The sequence below is a fragment of the Geotrypetes seraphini genome, chromosome 17 (assembly GCF_902459505.1).
Source record: "Geotrypetes seraphini chromosome 17, aGeoSer1.1, whole genome shotgun sequence".
NCBI lineage: Eukaryota > Metazoa > Chordata > Amphibia > Gymnophiona > Dermophiidae > Geotrypetes > Geotrypetes seraphini.
Window position 1 is genome coordinate 3,659,023 of NC_047100.1, and position 14,622 is coordinate 3,673,644.

A 14,622-nucleotide genomic window follows, 5' to 3' on the forward strand; every position below is an offset into this window, starting at 1 on the left:
CCCTGTACAAAGTAAGGCAAAAGTAAGTCAGTCCAATTAAATTACATTCACTTTTCATTTTTATAGGTTTTTTATGGGCTGCGATGATTTAGATGGACTGGAGTGAGATTTGACGGAGACTCCAGTAGATGGAACCTAAGCACACTACCGGCCAGGGCTCTGGGTTTCTGGCCCAGAAATATCTAAGGAAAAGAACAATTTAAATTAAATCATTAAATTATAGAGTGTATGTTTGGGCAAACTGGATAGACCATTCAGGTCTTTATCTGCTGCCATGTACTATGTTTATTACCCGTGTTAAACCCTCTGCTGAAACAGTGAATCAGAACAGGGTAACCTCTGTGACCTTTTCACCTGTGCCACCCTGCCAGATGTGCCCAGATCACTGCCAGTCCCCACATCTGTCTTCACTATAGCCTGTGTAATTTTAAGGACAACTGTAGTCCTGTCTCCCGTTTCTAATCAAAGGTCTTTGACGGCGGGGCAGAGTTTATGAAATTGAGTCCCAGTAGTTGGGGAGTATGTCTGTGTCCTGAAAATGGCAAAGACAGCTCATGATCAGGAATGCATATGTTAAATTGTAACACGATATGATTTTATCTTATGGGGCAGACTGGATGGACAATGCAGGCCCTTTATCTGTCGTCTTCTACCATGTTCTGGATTTTTGCGGGCCGAAAATTGGTAACCCCAGGAAAAGCAGGGCCTGTGTTAGTGGGATGCAAATATGGCCTATGTCACAGGGAGCCCTAAATCTGCCCATATTTGAAGAAAGTAGAGCCTGCCAGTTGGTTTTGGATCCCCTAACAAATTTCTGTTCTGGGCCCCAACACATCTAACCCTGGCTCTGACCACAGCAGAAATATGTTGTGAATCCGGGATCGATTTCTGTTTGCGTTCCTGCTCTGGGGTGTCACCATGGATATTTGGGGATAACTAACTCATGTCTTTTCTCTCTAAACTCTACTTTTTTAGGACTGGTCATGATTTTAGTGATTATTGGCTCCAGGAAGGTGGGGATAAACCCTGACAATGTTGCTACTCCAATAGCAGCCAGCCTCGGAGACCTGATCACCCTTTCACTGCTGGCAGGAATTAGCAGCATGCTCTTCAAATACATAGGTAAGGTCTGGAGGAGAGTCTGTGTGTGAAAGTTTGGGGAATGGTCTAAATAATTGTGAGGGGGCAAAATAGGTGGTAAAGTGGTGGTGAGGGGCATTCCCTCCTCCCACTTGTACCCTTATCAGGTAAGGAAACGTGTAACTGCCTAAACCCTGCCCCTTTGTTCACCAAATTATAGGCAATTTTTCCTCCTCTCCCTCCCTCCCTGCTTTTCCAGTACCAACCAAATATCCCTGGGGGGTCTGCTGAGAGTCACAGATCCTCAGTGACTTCACTTTGAAAAATGATGCCGTTTTAACCCCAATCAGTACTGAAAATGGACTCCTAAGTGCAGAAGCAGCTAGGGTTCACTTCTGCCTCCATTAGACCATGGGCCTGAAGCTAACATTTTCACTAGATACTGTTTTGTCTACCTTGTGAGAGCGCAGGGAGTGAAGAAACATGCCCCTCCTCCTCACCACTGATTTTGCCAGGGTGGGAGCAGTTCCGACATTTTAATATCCTTCCATGAATAATGCAATTTGCAGAGTTTAACCCATGTGCATTAGTCAGTTTACAGATAGAGAATTTCATTATTTTTGTACGTGCCATAAGCTGCATGATTGACAAATAATTGATATTACTGCTGTACTGTTGCTTTGTTATTGGGACCCTTAGATTATAAGCTGCCTGGAGCAGAGAAACCCCTACTGTGCCTACATGGAACTTACCTCGAGTGCAACGTGAATAATCAGATCTAAAATCCAAGGCCACATTTCTCTGGTCAATGTGGTCTTCTGATGTCCACTGGCTGCACGTGTGAGACTGAAGTTTTTTTGCACTATTTTGGGTTCTTCTAAGAATGATGCAGCCTTGTAAACAGAGAGTCCTCACAGCACCCATTATATTTTACTTCCCGTGAGTGGTATTGCTCAAATCACCAGCATACAAGTATTCTAGTACCCAGAAACAATCCCCGATGTGCAATGCAGCCTGGGTGCATATGAAACAAAGTACAGAGAGGCAGAGGTTAAGAGACATCCTCGGCATATGGGGAGGGTGGGGGAGGGTTCCTGCCTAACTTCCAGCTTTGTGATCCTTCCTCTGAATCTGTAATAACAAGAGTGAGGCATTTACTCACAGAAAATGGCTGACCAACCAGTTCTCTTTGTTTGCTGCTTACTATTTGTGTTTTCCTCTTCACAGATATTGTCTTCCTCTCTCCACTGATTTGTGCCATTTTCATTATCCTTATTCCTCTCTGGGTCGCTGTTGCCAAGCAGAACCCGTCAATCAGTGAAGTGCTGAAGTCGGGCTGGCAGCCGGTTATCGTTGCAATGTCCATCAGCAGGTGAGCAGAGATCTTCCCTCATGTGCATCTTCGGCATCACGACAGGGAGTGTTTTTCAAAGCGTCGTTTGGGAGTTAAATGGCTAGAGAACAGTTTTCAAAGTCCTTGACTCAACTACAAATCTGTTTACCTGGGTAAAATGCAGGTGTCACAAGCTGCCCCTTTAAATATGGCTGAAAGCACATGCACTCGTCTACCCTTCTTTAAGGAGGATTTCTTGAGGCGTGTTTCGGTGAGATTGGAAAATGAGCTAAAATTCAGGTACATTGGTAGGTCCCTGTCTCAAAGAGTCAATGGCGTAGTAAGTGGGGGTCAGTCCCTGTCGTCTTTTTTGCCCCCCCCCACTCCTTCCCCGTCCTGCCAGGACTGTGCGCCAGCACTTCTTCCCTTCCCTCGTACCTCTGTAACGTTCCCAGAGTGAGCAGTAACACCAACCTGTTGCTCGTGCCAGCGTTGGCTCTTCCTTTGATGTCACCTCCTGGACCTGTGCCTAGGAAGTGACATCAGAGGAAGAGCTGGTCCTGCTATCTTCTCTGCTGATTAAGTCACCTCTCCTTGAAAACCTTGAGCAATGTGTTGCATCTAATTTGTTCCCATAGGAACAAGGTGTGCATTTTACAATCCTAGATTCAGAAATGTCTTCCCTCTTCTGTTGCAGCATTGGGGGACTTATTTTGGACAAAACTGTAACAGATCCTAACTTTGAAGGGATGGCTGTCTTCACGCCAGTGATCAATGGTAGGTTACATTAGAATTTCTTGTAACTAGCTCAGCTGTTTGCAGATAGACTGTACTTTTTCTCCCAAAGTCTCCATAGGAATCCTTGTTAAAATGAGCCAGATGCTCCGATGCAGGAGTCATTCAGGATGAGGTAATTTATTTGGGAGACATTCATAAAACAGGAAAAGCATACAACTTCCCCTCTGCTGCTGAGATTAGATTATGGGAATGTTTCTGATGTGGTGCTGTTGTAGGAGCTCGAGTACCCTAGTGGCTCACACAGGGGCTGATGTGGAAAGCTAGTACAAACAGTTGGGCATGGTTAGCAGGATGTCTGCCCACAGTTTTGTGGATGCATGGTGCAGGAAAGGATTTTGCAGACTTTCAGCTATTTGGCTGTAATGCAGAGAAGTGTGCAGAAGACTTTAATAATAATAATAATTTATTTTCTTGTATACCGCCCTACCAACAGTTCTAGGCGGTTCAGAACAGAAAAACGGAGACATTTCAGTAACAATACAATCTCATATACAGTACTACTGATATATCATTCAATTCAACATTATTTCAAAAACACACAGTTACAATACATCAATTAAATACGATGTTGATTAAAAAAACTATTAGAATACATAAACTAAAAAGACTGCATCGCAAGTTGGTGACCTGCAGGTCTGAGAAGATAAGACCATATGTGTTTCCACACTGAGACAGACCAAAGGTCCATGAAGCACATTATCCTGTTTCCAACAATGGCCAACCCAAGTCCCAAGTACCTGGCAGAAACCCAAAGAACAGCAACATTCCAGAGCTCAGATTGTGATGTCATAAAGCCTCATTCCACCAATGCCTAATGGTTCTACGAGCAGGGAGAGGGACAGTTTCCAAGTAGTCCATTTACCCTGCTAGATAGTTTTTGGAAATTCCACAACTGAGCCATTACAGAATTATTAGCGCAAGTTGGCACTGGTGCACCTAAGTGGTTAACAGCTACAGCCTCAGCACCCTGAGGTTGTGGGTTCAAACCCTGTGACCCTGGGCAAGTCACTTAATCCCCCCATTGCCCCAGGTACATTAGATAGATTGTGAGCCCGCCGGGATAGACAGGGAAAAATGCTTGAGTACCTGAATAAATTCATGTAAACCGTGCTGAGCTCCCCTGGGAGAACGGTATAGAAAAGTGAATAAATAAATAAATATTTAAACCAGGACTACAGCTGACATAAATGTTAACTCAAGAAAGCCTGGGATTGTCACGTAGGATCTCTTAGAGAGAGGAAGAGATAATGGTTACTGCGGATGGGCAGTCTGGATGGGCCACTTGGCCTTTATCTGCCGTCATGTTTCTATGTAATGCTTTTCTACAGTACAGCCGAGGGGTCATGTGCAAGTATATAGCTGGGGAGCAGATGGGTGGAAGAGTCCATCGGGATAAACAGATGGGTGGAAGAGTCCATCGGGATAAACAGATGGGTGGAAGAGTCCATCGGGATAAACAGATGGGTGGAAGAGTCCATCGGGATAAACAGATGGGTGGAAGAGTCCATCGGGATAAACAGATGGGTGGAAGAGTCCATCGGGATAAACAGATGGGTGGAAGAGTCCATCGGGATAAACAGATGGGTGGCTAACCTCAAGGCAAGTAGTTTGTACAGTTAAACAAGATCTAAGGAACTGATCTAAGTTACAATGTGTGCAGGGCTAATCTAAAGTCAATTACCTTGTGTAGTAAAGGCTTGGGAGAGATAGTCTGGCGTTTAGACATAGCCCCTCTGGGAGTGTGGGGACCACTCCTGAGAAGGCTGGTGGCTATGGCATCGTACAATTTTTTTGACGAGGGTACAGATAGTGATGCTCCTTAAGAGGACTTCAGAGGTCTTATTAGGTCATGCCTGAGTATGCAATGTGCAAGCAGTTGTGTATAAATTGGGTGTGTTTAGGGCTGGAGTTTGGGAGGAGTCACCATTTATTTGCATATTTATTAACATACACTTTACACGCTAGCATCAAGGCCTGCTCCTGCCCGGCAGGTATGAATGTCCAGACCTCCATTGCAGGCATTATTTCCGCAGGGTTGGTGCTATAGTTTATAAAGACAAGTGAAGCTCTGTCGCGACAGCACATTCCGATGGGAAATGACTTGTTCAGGTTGACACATTCACAATTCTCCTGGCATTGCTTGACCCTAGACTACCACTGGGGGTCAGCTGGCACCATTGTAGACCTAGTATCTGACTGAATAGGAGGAGCTGGGAAAATCCACTCCTTTGGAGCAGGGACCTGCTTCCTGTATCTCAATTGAACTTGGATGAGATAAATGAGTAATTAAATCCAAAATTTCTTTTAAGTCATCAGGAAGATGTCCACATGACCTGGTTAAGGTAGACGATGCACTGTTGTGTGGTTTGGAAAAGTCACCAACGTCTGACAGAATGCTCAACGGTAGCGATTTAAAGAGATCCCTGACGGCTTACATGCGAGAGTCCTTCAAAAAGTTTCCGCACTTTCATATTTTCACGCTCAACCAAAAACATTATTTTCTGATGGCAGGGGAAATATGTATCACAAAACTGGGTAATTATGGGGAAAAGTGATATAATTTGCTTTTGAGATATTTAAAGAACTAAGAGTTTAAAGACCTGCTGACTTGTTCGGGTTTCCCCACAGGGGTTGGTGGAAATCTGGTAGCCATTCAAGCCAGCCGTATCTCAACGTTCCTGCACTCCTGGAGCATGCCTGGTGTCCTTCCGCACAAGATGAGACAACATTGGCCCAATCCTTGCACATCATTTTTCTCTTCAGGTAGGAAGGAGATTTCCATGTCAAACCAGCCTGGATATGCCTTTGCTCGTTCCTCCTTTCCTTGCAGCCAGTGGCGTAGCGAGGGTGCGAGGCGCCTGGGGCGGAGGTACACCTCCCCCACCCTCTTCTACGCCCTCTGCTCCTTACCTGATCCCGCCTGCCCCCCTCCCCTTGTACCTCTAGTTGAAGTCGTTGCTCACGGCGGCAACAGCGTGCTCTTTGCGACCCCCTTGACGCTCCCTCGGACATCCCTTCCTATGTGCAGCATCCGGAAGTGACATCAGCTGGAGAGTCAAGGGGGGTCACAAAGAGCGTGTTGTTGACCGCCTGGACCCGTCCTGCCTAACTGTGGATATTAAGTGAGAGATAACTAGGATTAGCAGATGTCCAGGAAAAGCCAGAACATGTCCTCTTTTGATTGTCCAGAGGGATTTCTAAAACCCGGCAGTTTGTCCATGTTTTGGAACGTCCCAAGCACGGAGCCGTATCTGGAGGGACTCTGGGCACATGTGGATGTCAACGTGATGACGTCGTGCACATGCGTGCAGGTCCTCCAGACGAGTCCCTGAGCTCGGGGAAGGTTTGTGTGGGGGCGGGGCTGGGAGCAGAATGGGGCAGCGTAAGTTCTTATGTTCTCTCCTCTTCTCGGTGCATCTCCTCCTCTAGCACCCCCCGCTGGCGGCTCAGGGCCCCGTCTGGAGGGCCTTCACACATGCACGTGACATCATCACGTCGGCGTTCGTGCAGCTAGGAGTTTACTGTGCCTCCGAGTACAAAAGTTTGCGTGACACTAGTTCAGTGGCTGCAGCAGGCCACATATAGAGCAGGGCTATCTTTAACTGGTTAAGTTGCCACAAAGAAAAGTGAAAGTGGATCTTCCAAGCCAGTCACCAGAAGCAATCTCGCATTGAATATTTAGGCAGAGAGTCAAAGTGCTGCCCACCGCCAGCTGAATATCTTCTTACTGAGACTTTATTTCTAAGGAGACGCTGCCTCCAGTAAGTCTGGAAGATGTCTTAGCTGGTCTACAGTGAACCGCTATAAACCCCCATTGCATGTTATCCAATTAAAACTGTATAATTTATTTAATGTAGATATTTCTAATCCATCTGTACCGAAAAGTTCCAAGTGGATTAGAGCAAGTTATAAAATGCAGATTTGACAAAGAATCCATAACATTAAAAAATTAAAATATCCGTCAAAAATCTATAGAATAAATGCATCTTCAGGTTTTGATAGAGTGTCACGTGATTCCTTTCTGTATCAGTGATAATTGATTTTTCAAAACTATGTAGATTTCAGCCCAAAATCTTGAGTTGCAGGAAAACCACAGCCTACCTGCAAGACACAGAGGACCTGACTGCACTGAAAACAGGAAAAGCAAAGCAATGAGCGTCACTCTCTTCTGTTCTGCTCTTGTTTCTTTTAGGGGTAAATTCCAAATCCTCCAGAGTCCTCTTTCTCCTGGTTGTCCCTGGTCACCTGGTTTTCCTTTATACGATTAAGCTACTTCAGGGAGGTCACATAGCCATAACTCTCACCTTTGTCCTTTTCTACCTGGCGGCTGCCTTACTGCAGGTAAGAAATGCACTGACTGAGAAAGACAAACTTAGGTGTTTGCTCTTAGGAGAAGCAGCATAAAATCTGTTTTACTACTTGGGACCTGGGTTGGCCACTGTTGGAAACAGGATACTGGGCTTGATGGACCTTCAGTCTGTCCCAGTATGGCAGCTCTTATGTTCTTATGTGAGCCAAGTCTAGGACAATCGAGCCATTGTGACATCACTACTGAGGTTGGTTCTTAGGCATTGGTGGAATGAGGCATTATGACATCACAATCTCAGCTCTGGAATGTTGCTGCTCTTTAGGATTCTGCCAAGTACTTTGGACCTGGGTTGGCCACTGTTGGAAACAGGAGACTGGGCTTGATGGACCTTCAGTCTGTCCCAGTAGGGCAGCTCTTACGTTCTTATATGAGCCAAGTCTAGGACAATTGAGCCTTTGTGACATCACTGATGAAGTTGGCTCTTAGGCATTGGTGGAATGAGGCATTATGACATCACAATCTCAGCTCTGGAATGTTGCTGCTCTTTAGGATTCTGCCAAGTACTTTGGACCTGGGTTGGCCACTGTTGGAAACAGGAGACTGGGCTTGATGGATCTTCGCCCCTTTCCTTTCCCCATACCTTTTTTACTTCTCTGGTGTAAGCAGCATGCCCACATCAGTGTTGGCTCGCCCTTTGACGTCCCTTCCTAGGCGCGGGTCCCGGAAGTGACATCAGAGAGAGCGCTGATGCGGGCAGCAACCTCTCACTGGGGAAGTAAAAAAGGTATGGGGGAAGGGAAGGGGCGCGCACATACGGCAAGGAGAGGAGGAGGGGAGCCATACCATTAGGAAGACCATACCCGGGGTGGACTGCCCGTCCCTCCTTACTACACCACTGCATGGCCGAATACTTCTAGGGTAAGATTCACAAGGTTAGTCTCTTCACTACCCCCCTTTCTTCCTTTTCTAAAACCTTTGTTTCTCTTCTTACAAACTCTGATCCCATTCCAAGCCACCTACTCTCCCGTCTGTTCTCCATCTATTACTTTCCTTGGCAGCGGTTCTTGATGCTTTTAAATCTGCTGTGGTTATACGACTCCTCGAAAGACCTTCACTGGACCCTACCTACCCTTCTAACTATTGTCCAGTCTCCCTCCTCCCTTTCGCATCTAAGCTATTTGAATGATTTCAGCATCGCTGCCTTGATTTTTTTCCCCCCATTTCAAGCCATTCTTTATCCACTACAATCTGACTTTCACTCTGTACTTGCAACAAAAACAGTCCTTGACAAAATCTCCAATGACCTTTACCTTTGCTGATTTTGACACGGTTGAACCTTTATTTACAGTTATACAATTTTATGTACTTTTCTGGTCCACAAATTTGGTTAATTCAAGATAGCATACACATAACAAAATACAACATTAAGTGGAGTGTGTGGTGCAGAGGTTGGATCTACAGCCTCAGCACCCTGTTGTTGTGGGTTCAAACCCCGCACTGCTCCTTGTGACCCTGGGCAAGTCACTCAGTCCTCCATAGCCCCAGGTACGTTAGATAGATTGTGAGCCCACCGGGACAGAGAGGGGAAATGCTTGAGTACCTGATTGTAAAAACCGCTTAGATAACCTTGATAGGCGGTATATAAAATCCTAATAAACTTGAAATCAATAAACCTCAGGTCAGGAAAAAAAAGTATTTCAAGCCCTTTAAAATCGGGGAGCTTATTCCAGGTTTCAGCAGCAGCTGCCCTGAAAGCCTCTTGCCACATCTTTAATAGGGGGGAACTATGAATAAAATAGTGTATGAAGCGCATGATGGTCTAGCCAAGTGGGGACAAACACTTGAACTTGTTGCTGGAGTTGTAGTGTGTGTGCTGGGAAAACTTAGTTTTAAAGCAGTGGTAGAGCAGCCAGTGAAATCACGCTGAAGAAGAAGGCATTACTGTTAAGAGCTAATCATAAAATGCAGAGTTAGTCCAATAAGAAAGAAGGTATAACCTTATTTCCTTTGTGTTTTTCTTTTCTTTCTATACATTTATATTGCAGTAAGAAATTAAACCTTGAACCAAAAGTAACAGGAAAATGTAGAATGATTTGATTAGTGAGATCATAAGAATAGCCTTACTGGGTCAGACCAATGGTCCATCAAGCCCAGTAGCTCATTCAGGTCCCTAGTACCTGCCCAAAACCCAAGGAGTAGCAACATTCCAGAATCCCAAAGAGTAACGAAAGATTCTAGAACCCCAAATAGTAGCAACAGGGCAAGCAGTGGCTTTCTCAATAACAGACTATGGACTTTTCCTTCAGGAACTTCTCCCAACCTTTCTTAAAACCAGCTACACTATCCGCTCTTACCACATCCTCTGGCAACACGTTCCAGAGCTTAACTATTCTCTGAGTGAAAAAAATTTCCTCCTATTGGTTTTAAAAGTATTTCCCTCTAACTTCAAGTGTCCCCTAGTCTTTGAAATTTTTGACGGAGTGAAACATCGACCCACTTGTACCTGTTCTACTCCACTTAGGATTTTGTAGACTTCAATCCTATCTCCCCTCAGCCGTCTCTTTTCCAAGCTGAAGAGCCCTAACTTTTTTAGTCTTTCCTCATACGAGAGGAGTTTCATGAGGAAAGACTAAAAAAGTTAGGCTGCAGAGTTGACAAGAGCCTGTTTACATCCTGTTTGCAAAGGAACAGCACTTGAAATTAGCCAGAGGAAACGTGCACCTGCATTTTCTGAGGGTACTTTTTCTGACAAAGCTGTGTGTTTTGTTGCAAAAACGACACAACCCCACACTGGGCTCTTTTCTGCTTCATGCAGTTAGATGTGTGGATTTTTAACTGACACAGAGCCAATAGTTTTTTGAAAATTGTGCTCCCCTTAAGTGAGGGCTCAGCTTGATTTCCTAGAAAAGTACTGTATATTTTTATAAGAGGGCAGCACACTCAACAAGAGAGCACCCCAAAATGTTGACGCACAGCTTGAGGAAAAAGCAACAGCGGAGGCCTGCTATATACTTAGGATTGCAAGATTTTCCAATTGGAAAATCCAGACCCCTAGACCCGCCTACTTATCGGACAGGAAGGAAGTCTGCACATGCGTGGACTTCCTCCCTGCCTGATGCGATTTGAGGAGGACATGTCTGAGGAAATCCGGACGTGTAGGAACCGGAAATCAGTTGGCAGCCAAGAGATACTTAACAGGAATCTTTTTCTTCTGCCAGGTGGGCATTTTGCTGTATGTAGCAGACCTGATTGTACGGTTGATGTGGAGAAAGGGTTTGGATCCGGACAATTTCTCCATTCCCTACCTCACAGCATTGGGAGATCTCCTGGGCACGGGATTTCTGGCTCTCTGCTTCCATACGATCTGGATACTCAAGAATGACTAAAGCACTGTGCGGTGAAGGACTTAGACTTGGTGGTCCACATGTGCCTGAGCCTGGCAAATGAGCTAGTTTTGGTGCAGAATAAAAAAGGGGTTCTGTTATTTTACCATTTTGAAAAACCAGATGCGGTGACAGACGGCAGCTTACGTTATGGAAGGTTTTGCAGTGCGGGGGGAGGCAAAGGGAGCCAACACACTTGTTTTGTAGCACGTCAACTCAACCAAATTGAGGCTTGTTGCAACACTGAAGCAAGTTTTGCCCTTGTGTAGAACTTGTCTAAATCTCCATCCCAGTAAAATTTAAATATTAGTAAAACAGAGCTGACACATGAGCTTCACGTACCAGCTTCTTGTTATCTAAGGACATTAGTGCAGCTTAAAGAGTTTGGTGTGGAAGGATGTTGGGGGGGGGGGGATAATTGCCTGATAATTTATTCCTCGTGACGTCTCCACTTTCTGTTGTTTGGAGTTTGACATCTGGTACCAACCAAAAGTGCTCATCTGTTTGTATATGGTACAAATAAGTGCAGTTTCTCCAGTCAACAATGTAAATATTTGGGATACTGGGGTTATGGTGTCTTGTCATTTCTATATGTAATCCAAATGTTTGGAACTCGTGCAGAGCCGGTAGCATGCATTGGATGGTGGTTTACATAAAGGTCTCCTGAGGCAGGGGAAGGGAGGGTGTTGGGGATAATTCTAGGCGGTAGATATGTTATGTGAGTTACAGTGGCGTAGTCAGGGTGAGAGGTGCCCCTCCCCATCTCCATCCACCTGCTCCTGCCTGCCGCGCACACCCTTCCCCCGTACTTCTAGTTGAAGTTGTTAATGGCAGCGGTCAACAATGTGCTCCTTGCGACCCTATCGGCTCTCCCGCTGACATCACATTAATGCCAGCATGGTGGGTCTCTCTGTCTGTCTTCAGTCCGGTGGTTCCTCCTGCGCCTTTAGGCTTTCAGCAGGGATCTGGTGCTATGAGTTTTCATTCACAACAGCTTGAGGATTCGCCTCCCCCGTGAGTGTAGCAAATGTTTGCAACTGGGGATCCTGGGATTGTGAATAAGGGAGCCTAAGTTCAGCCCTTATGGAATGATGTTACTGATGAAACCCTCCCCCTGAGATCGTAGAGAAGAATGGAGCCAGGACTTAGCCAGGTCCCTTGCCATGGTAGCCCGCAGCGCTACTACTGAACTATCACTCTAGGTTGCTGTTTGTAAAATGCAACTAATTTCCTAATGTTTCAGTAAAAAGTAAAAAAAAAAAAAAATACTTATTGTATGCTGACCTGATGTGTCATGTTGCACCTGACAAATCTTTATACATATGCAAAAGCCCACAGTACTGTTAAACTCATTATTTTTGCAAAACATTTCAGTCCTATGCGAAAAGCACACAAATGCTCATGACTAGAAAACCAGCAGGAGGTAGGTAGAAACACATTCAGAAAAAGTGTTATTAGAAATCACATCCTCCGTAAGTAGTATTGAACCCTGCAAGGTGGTTCTTGCACCAGTAGAACAATGGAAAACATTGCAGGGAGGGAGAGAAAGAAGGGAAGGGAAAGAGAAAGCCTGAACTGCAGGGATGAAGGAAGAGTGAGTGAAATATTGAACATAGCAGAGGAAAAAGAGAGTGTGAGAGACACATTGGTGTAAGGGAGTAAGAGAGGGGAGAAGCTGGATACAGGGAGATATGCAAAAAGAGGGGAGATGGTGGGCATGGATGGGAGCATAAGAACAGGGACAAAAAGGGGAATGCTGCATGGGGTGGTATATGGACCCAGAGGGGGTAATGCTAGACATGGGGGAAGAATAATGTGTTTTAAACAGTCCCTCACACCCAGTAGACATACTTCTTTCTTTGACAAATATTTTGATTAATTTAAACTCTACTCTTCTAAGTTATTGAGGACTTGTGTGTGATTAAGTGAGTTTATTTTATGTGTTTTTTCATTTTTATGTTTTGCTGTGGCTTTCAATTTTTGAAAAATTAAGTTAATTTGGTTCATGATCGCACTTTTCTGTACAAGATGTTTATGCTTGGTAATTCTATAAAATTGTATAAATAAATAAACAGTCCAGTAGCCAGAACTGGGCATGGGGATTTACACCAACTGAAACCAGATGTTAAATCCCAGTGTGCGAGGATCCCCACTGCATGCGTTTGAAGGGAATGCTCCTGATCCACTCATGTCTTGACCCTCACTCTGCCCCCCCCCCCATAGGCTATAATAGACATGCAAGTGTGATTCTGCGTAGGTCTGCCACTTTTGGCCCATTTCGGTGCTTTGCTCCCATTATAACACTTTTCCATGCCGAAAAATCACTGTGGAACTAGCGTGGAAGGTTAAGCACCATATCTAGAATGCCCTGGTTAACCCTCCATTGCCTGAAGTTCAAACTTAGCTTGTTTACCCTCTGGGGACAGGGCAATACCTACAGTCTGTGAACGTAACTCATCTTTAACTACTACTGAAAAGGTCCAAGTTGAACCCAAAACCCAACTTGTGACTAGCTTGGGTCTGCCCTAACAGAAGGCACACGTGACTCTACATCCTTTCAGGATGAAGGAGGTAGACTTTGCCATTTCATTACACTACTAATGTTATCTCGCATCTGTACACTGCACACACTTAATTAGGGTTACCATGTTTTTCTCGTCAAAATCCCAGATGCCTGGCCTCACCCTGTTCCACGTTAAGCCCTGCTCCCCCCCAAAAAAAAAACCAACAAAAAACAACCCACCTCATTATTCCTGACCTCCGGGCCGAGGGCCTCCGAGCATGCACGGACGCGTGTGACATCATCCATGCATGCTCAGAGGCCCTCCACCAAGCTTTTCAAAACCCGGACAACTGCTGGGTTTTGGAAAGTCCGTATGAGTTTTCCCAGACGTCTGGTAACCCTACACTTAACCATGTGAGTTATGGTCTATCTGTGGGAAACGGGTTGTACATCTGGCCCTGTACAAGTAAATTATAGGTAGTGACAAGAGAGGAGCTGATTAAGTTCCTCCTCTGTGTGCTGTTTGCAGGCGTGGCATGCCACAAGACACATATCCTACACTAGCAACAGATGACGCACATTGATACATATTTTATTTCCTTCCTTGCAAAATGAACTTGCCAAAAAGATCGGAGCAGTGTGGTGCAAACGATTACTAATTTACGAGTGTAAATGACTTGGTGTGCCGTTTTTGAAAAACCAGACACTGATGGCTTCATTTGATGAGCAGCTAGAGGGCGCTGCACAGTCAGTCAGTGCTGTCCAATCTTTTAATGCCTGTGACCCCCATGTTTGCGGCCAAATAAAATTGTGTGACCCTCCGGAAGTGCAGAATAATAATGAACCTATGGAGAGGTCATGACCCCATTTGGATTCTCAACCCACAGCTTGGGAAGCTCTGCTATAAGTGAATGAGAGCAGAGGCTAAAGTGTTAAACCAGATCTTTTGCACAGTAGATTACTGTCTTGTGTCAGACTCTTCCTAGGACAAGGTGCCCAGGCCTGGCATGTCACTATACTATTAAATGGAGTCCCAATCGTCTGTGCCCACCAAACAGTGAATCTGTTCTTCACCACAAAAACAGTGTCACTATTCACTCCTCCCTTGGCAGCAGCTCACAGTGGGCTCAACATAAACAGATACTTGTGATGTGTTTTGCAACAGCGAGAAGTGAGCACGAGGCTGTACTTAAGGAAATGCTACATGAAGGTACGA

The 14,622-nt window shown here is 45.2% G+C and overlaps 1 protein-coding gene across 3 annotated transcripts in view; it reads left to right on the plus strand.

The window, feature by feature from the left end:
• The window catches only part of LOC117351418 (solute carrier family 41 member 1-like), a 38,605-nt gene extending 25,472 nt beyond the window's left edge, over positions 1–13,133 (plus strand). For 2 of the 3 annotated variants that reach the window (XM_033926669.1, XM_033926668.1), the window contains exons 6-11: positions 976–1,122; positions 2,308–2,452; positions 3,111–3,190; positions 5,840–5,974; positions 7,404–7,552; positions 10,739–13,133. In XM_033926669.1, coding sequence (XP_033782560.1) covers positions 976–1,122; positions 2,308–2,452; positions 3,111–3,190; positions 5,840–5,974; positions 7,404–7,552; positions 10,739–10,906 — 824 coding nt within the window. In that variant the 3' untranslated portion in view covers positions 10,907–13,133. The remainder of the gene's footprint in view (positions 1–975; positions 1,123–2,307; positions 2,453–3,110; positions 3,191–5,839; positions 5,975–7,403; positions 7,553–10,738) is intronic. The other variant, XM_033926670.1, reaches the window with a different exon arrangement.
• The last annotated feature ends 1,489 nt before the right edge of the window (positions 13,134–14,622 follow it).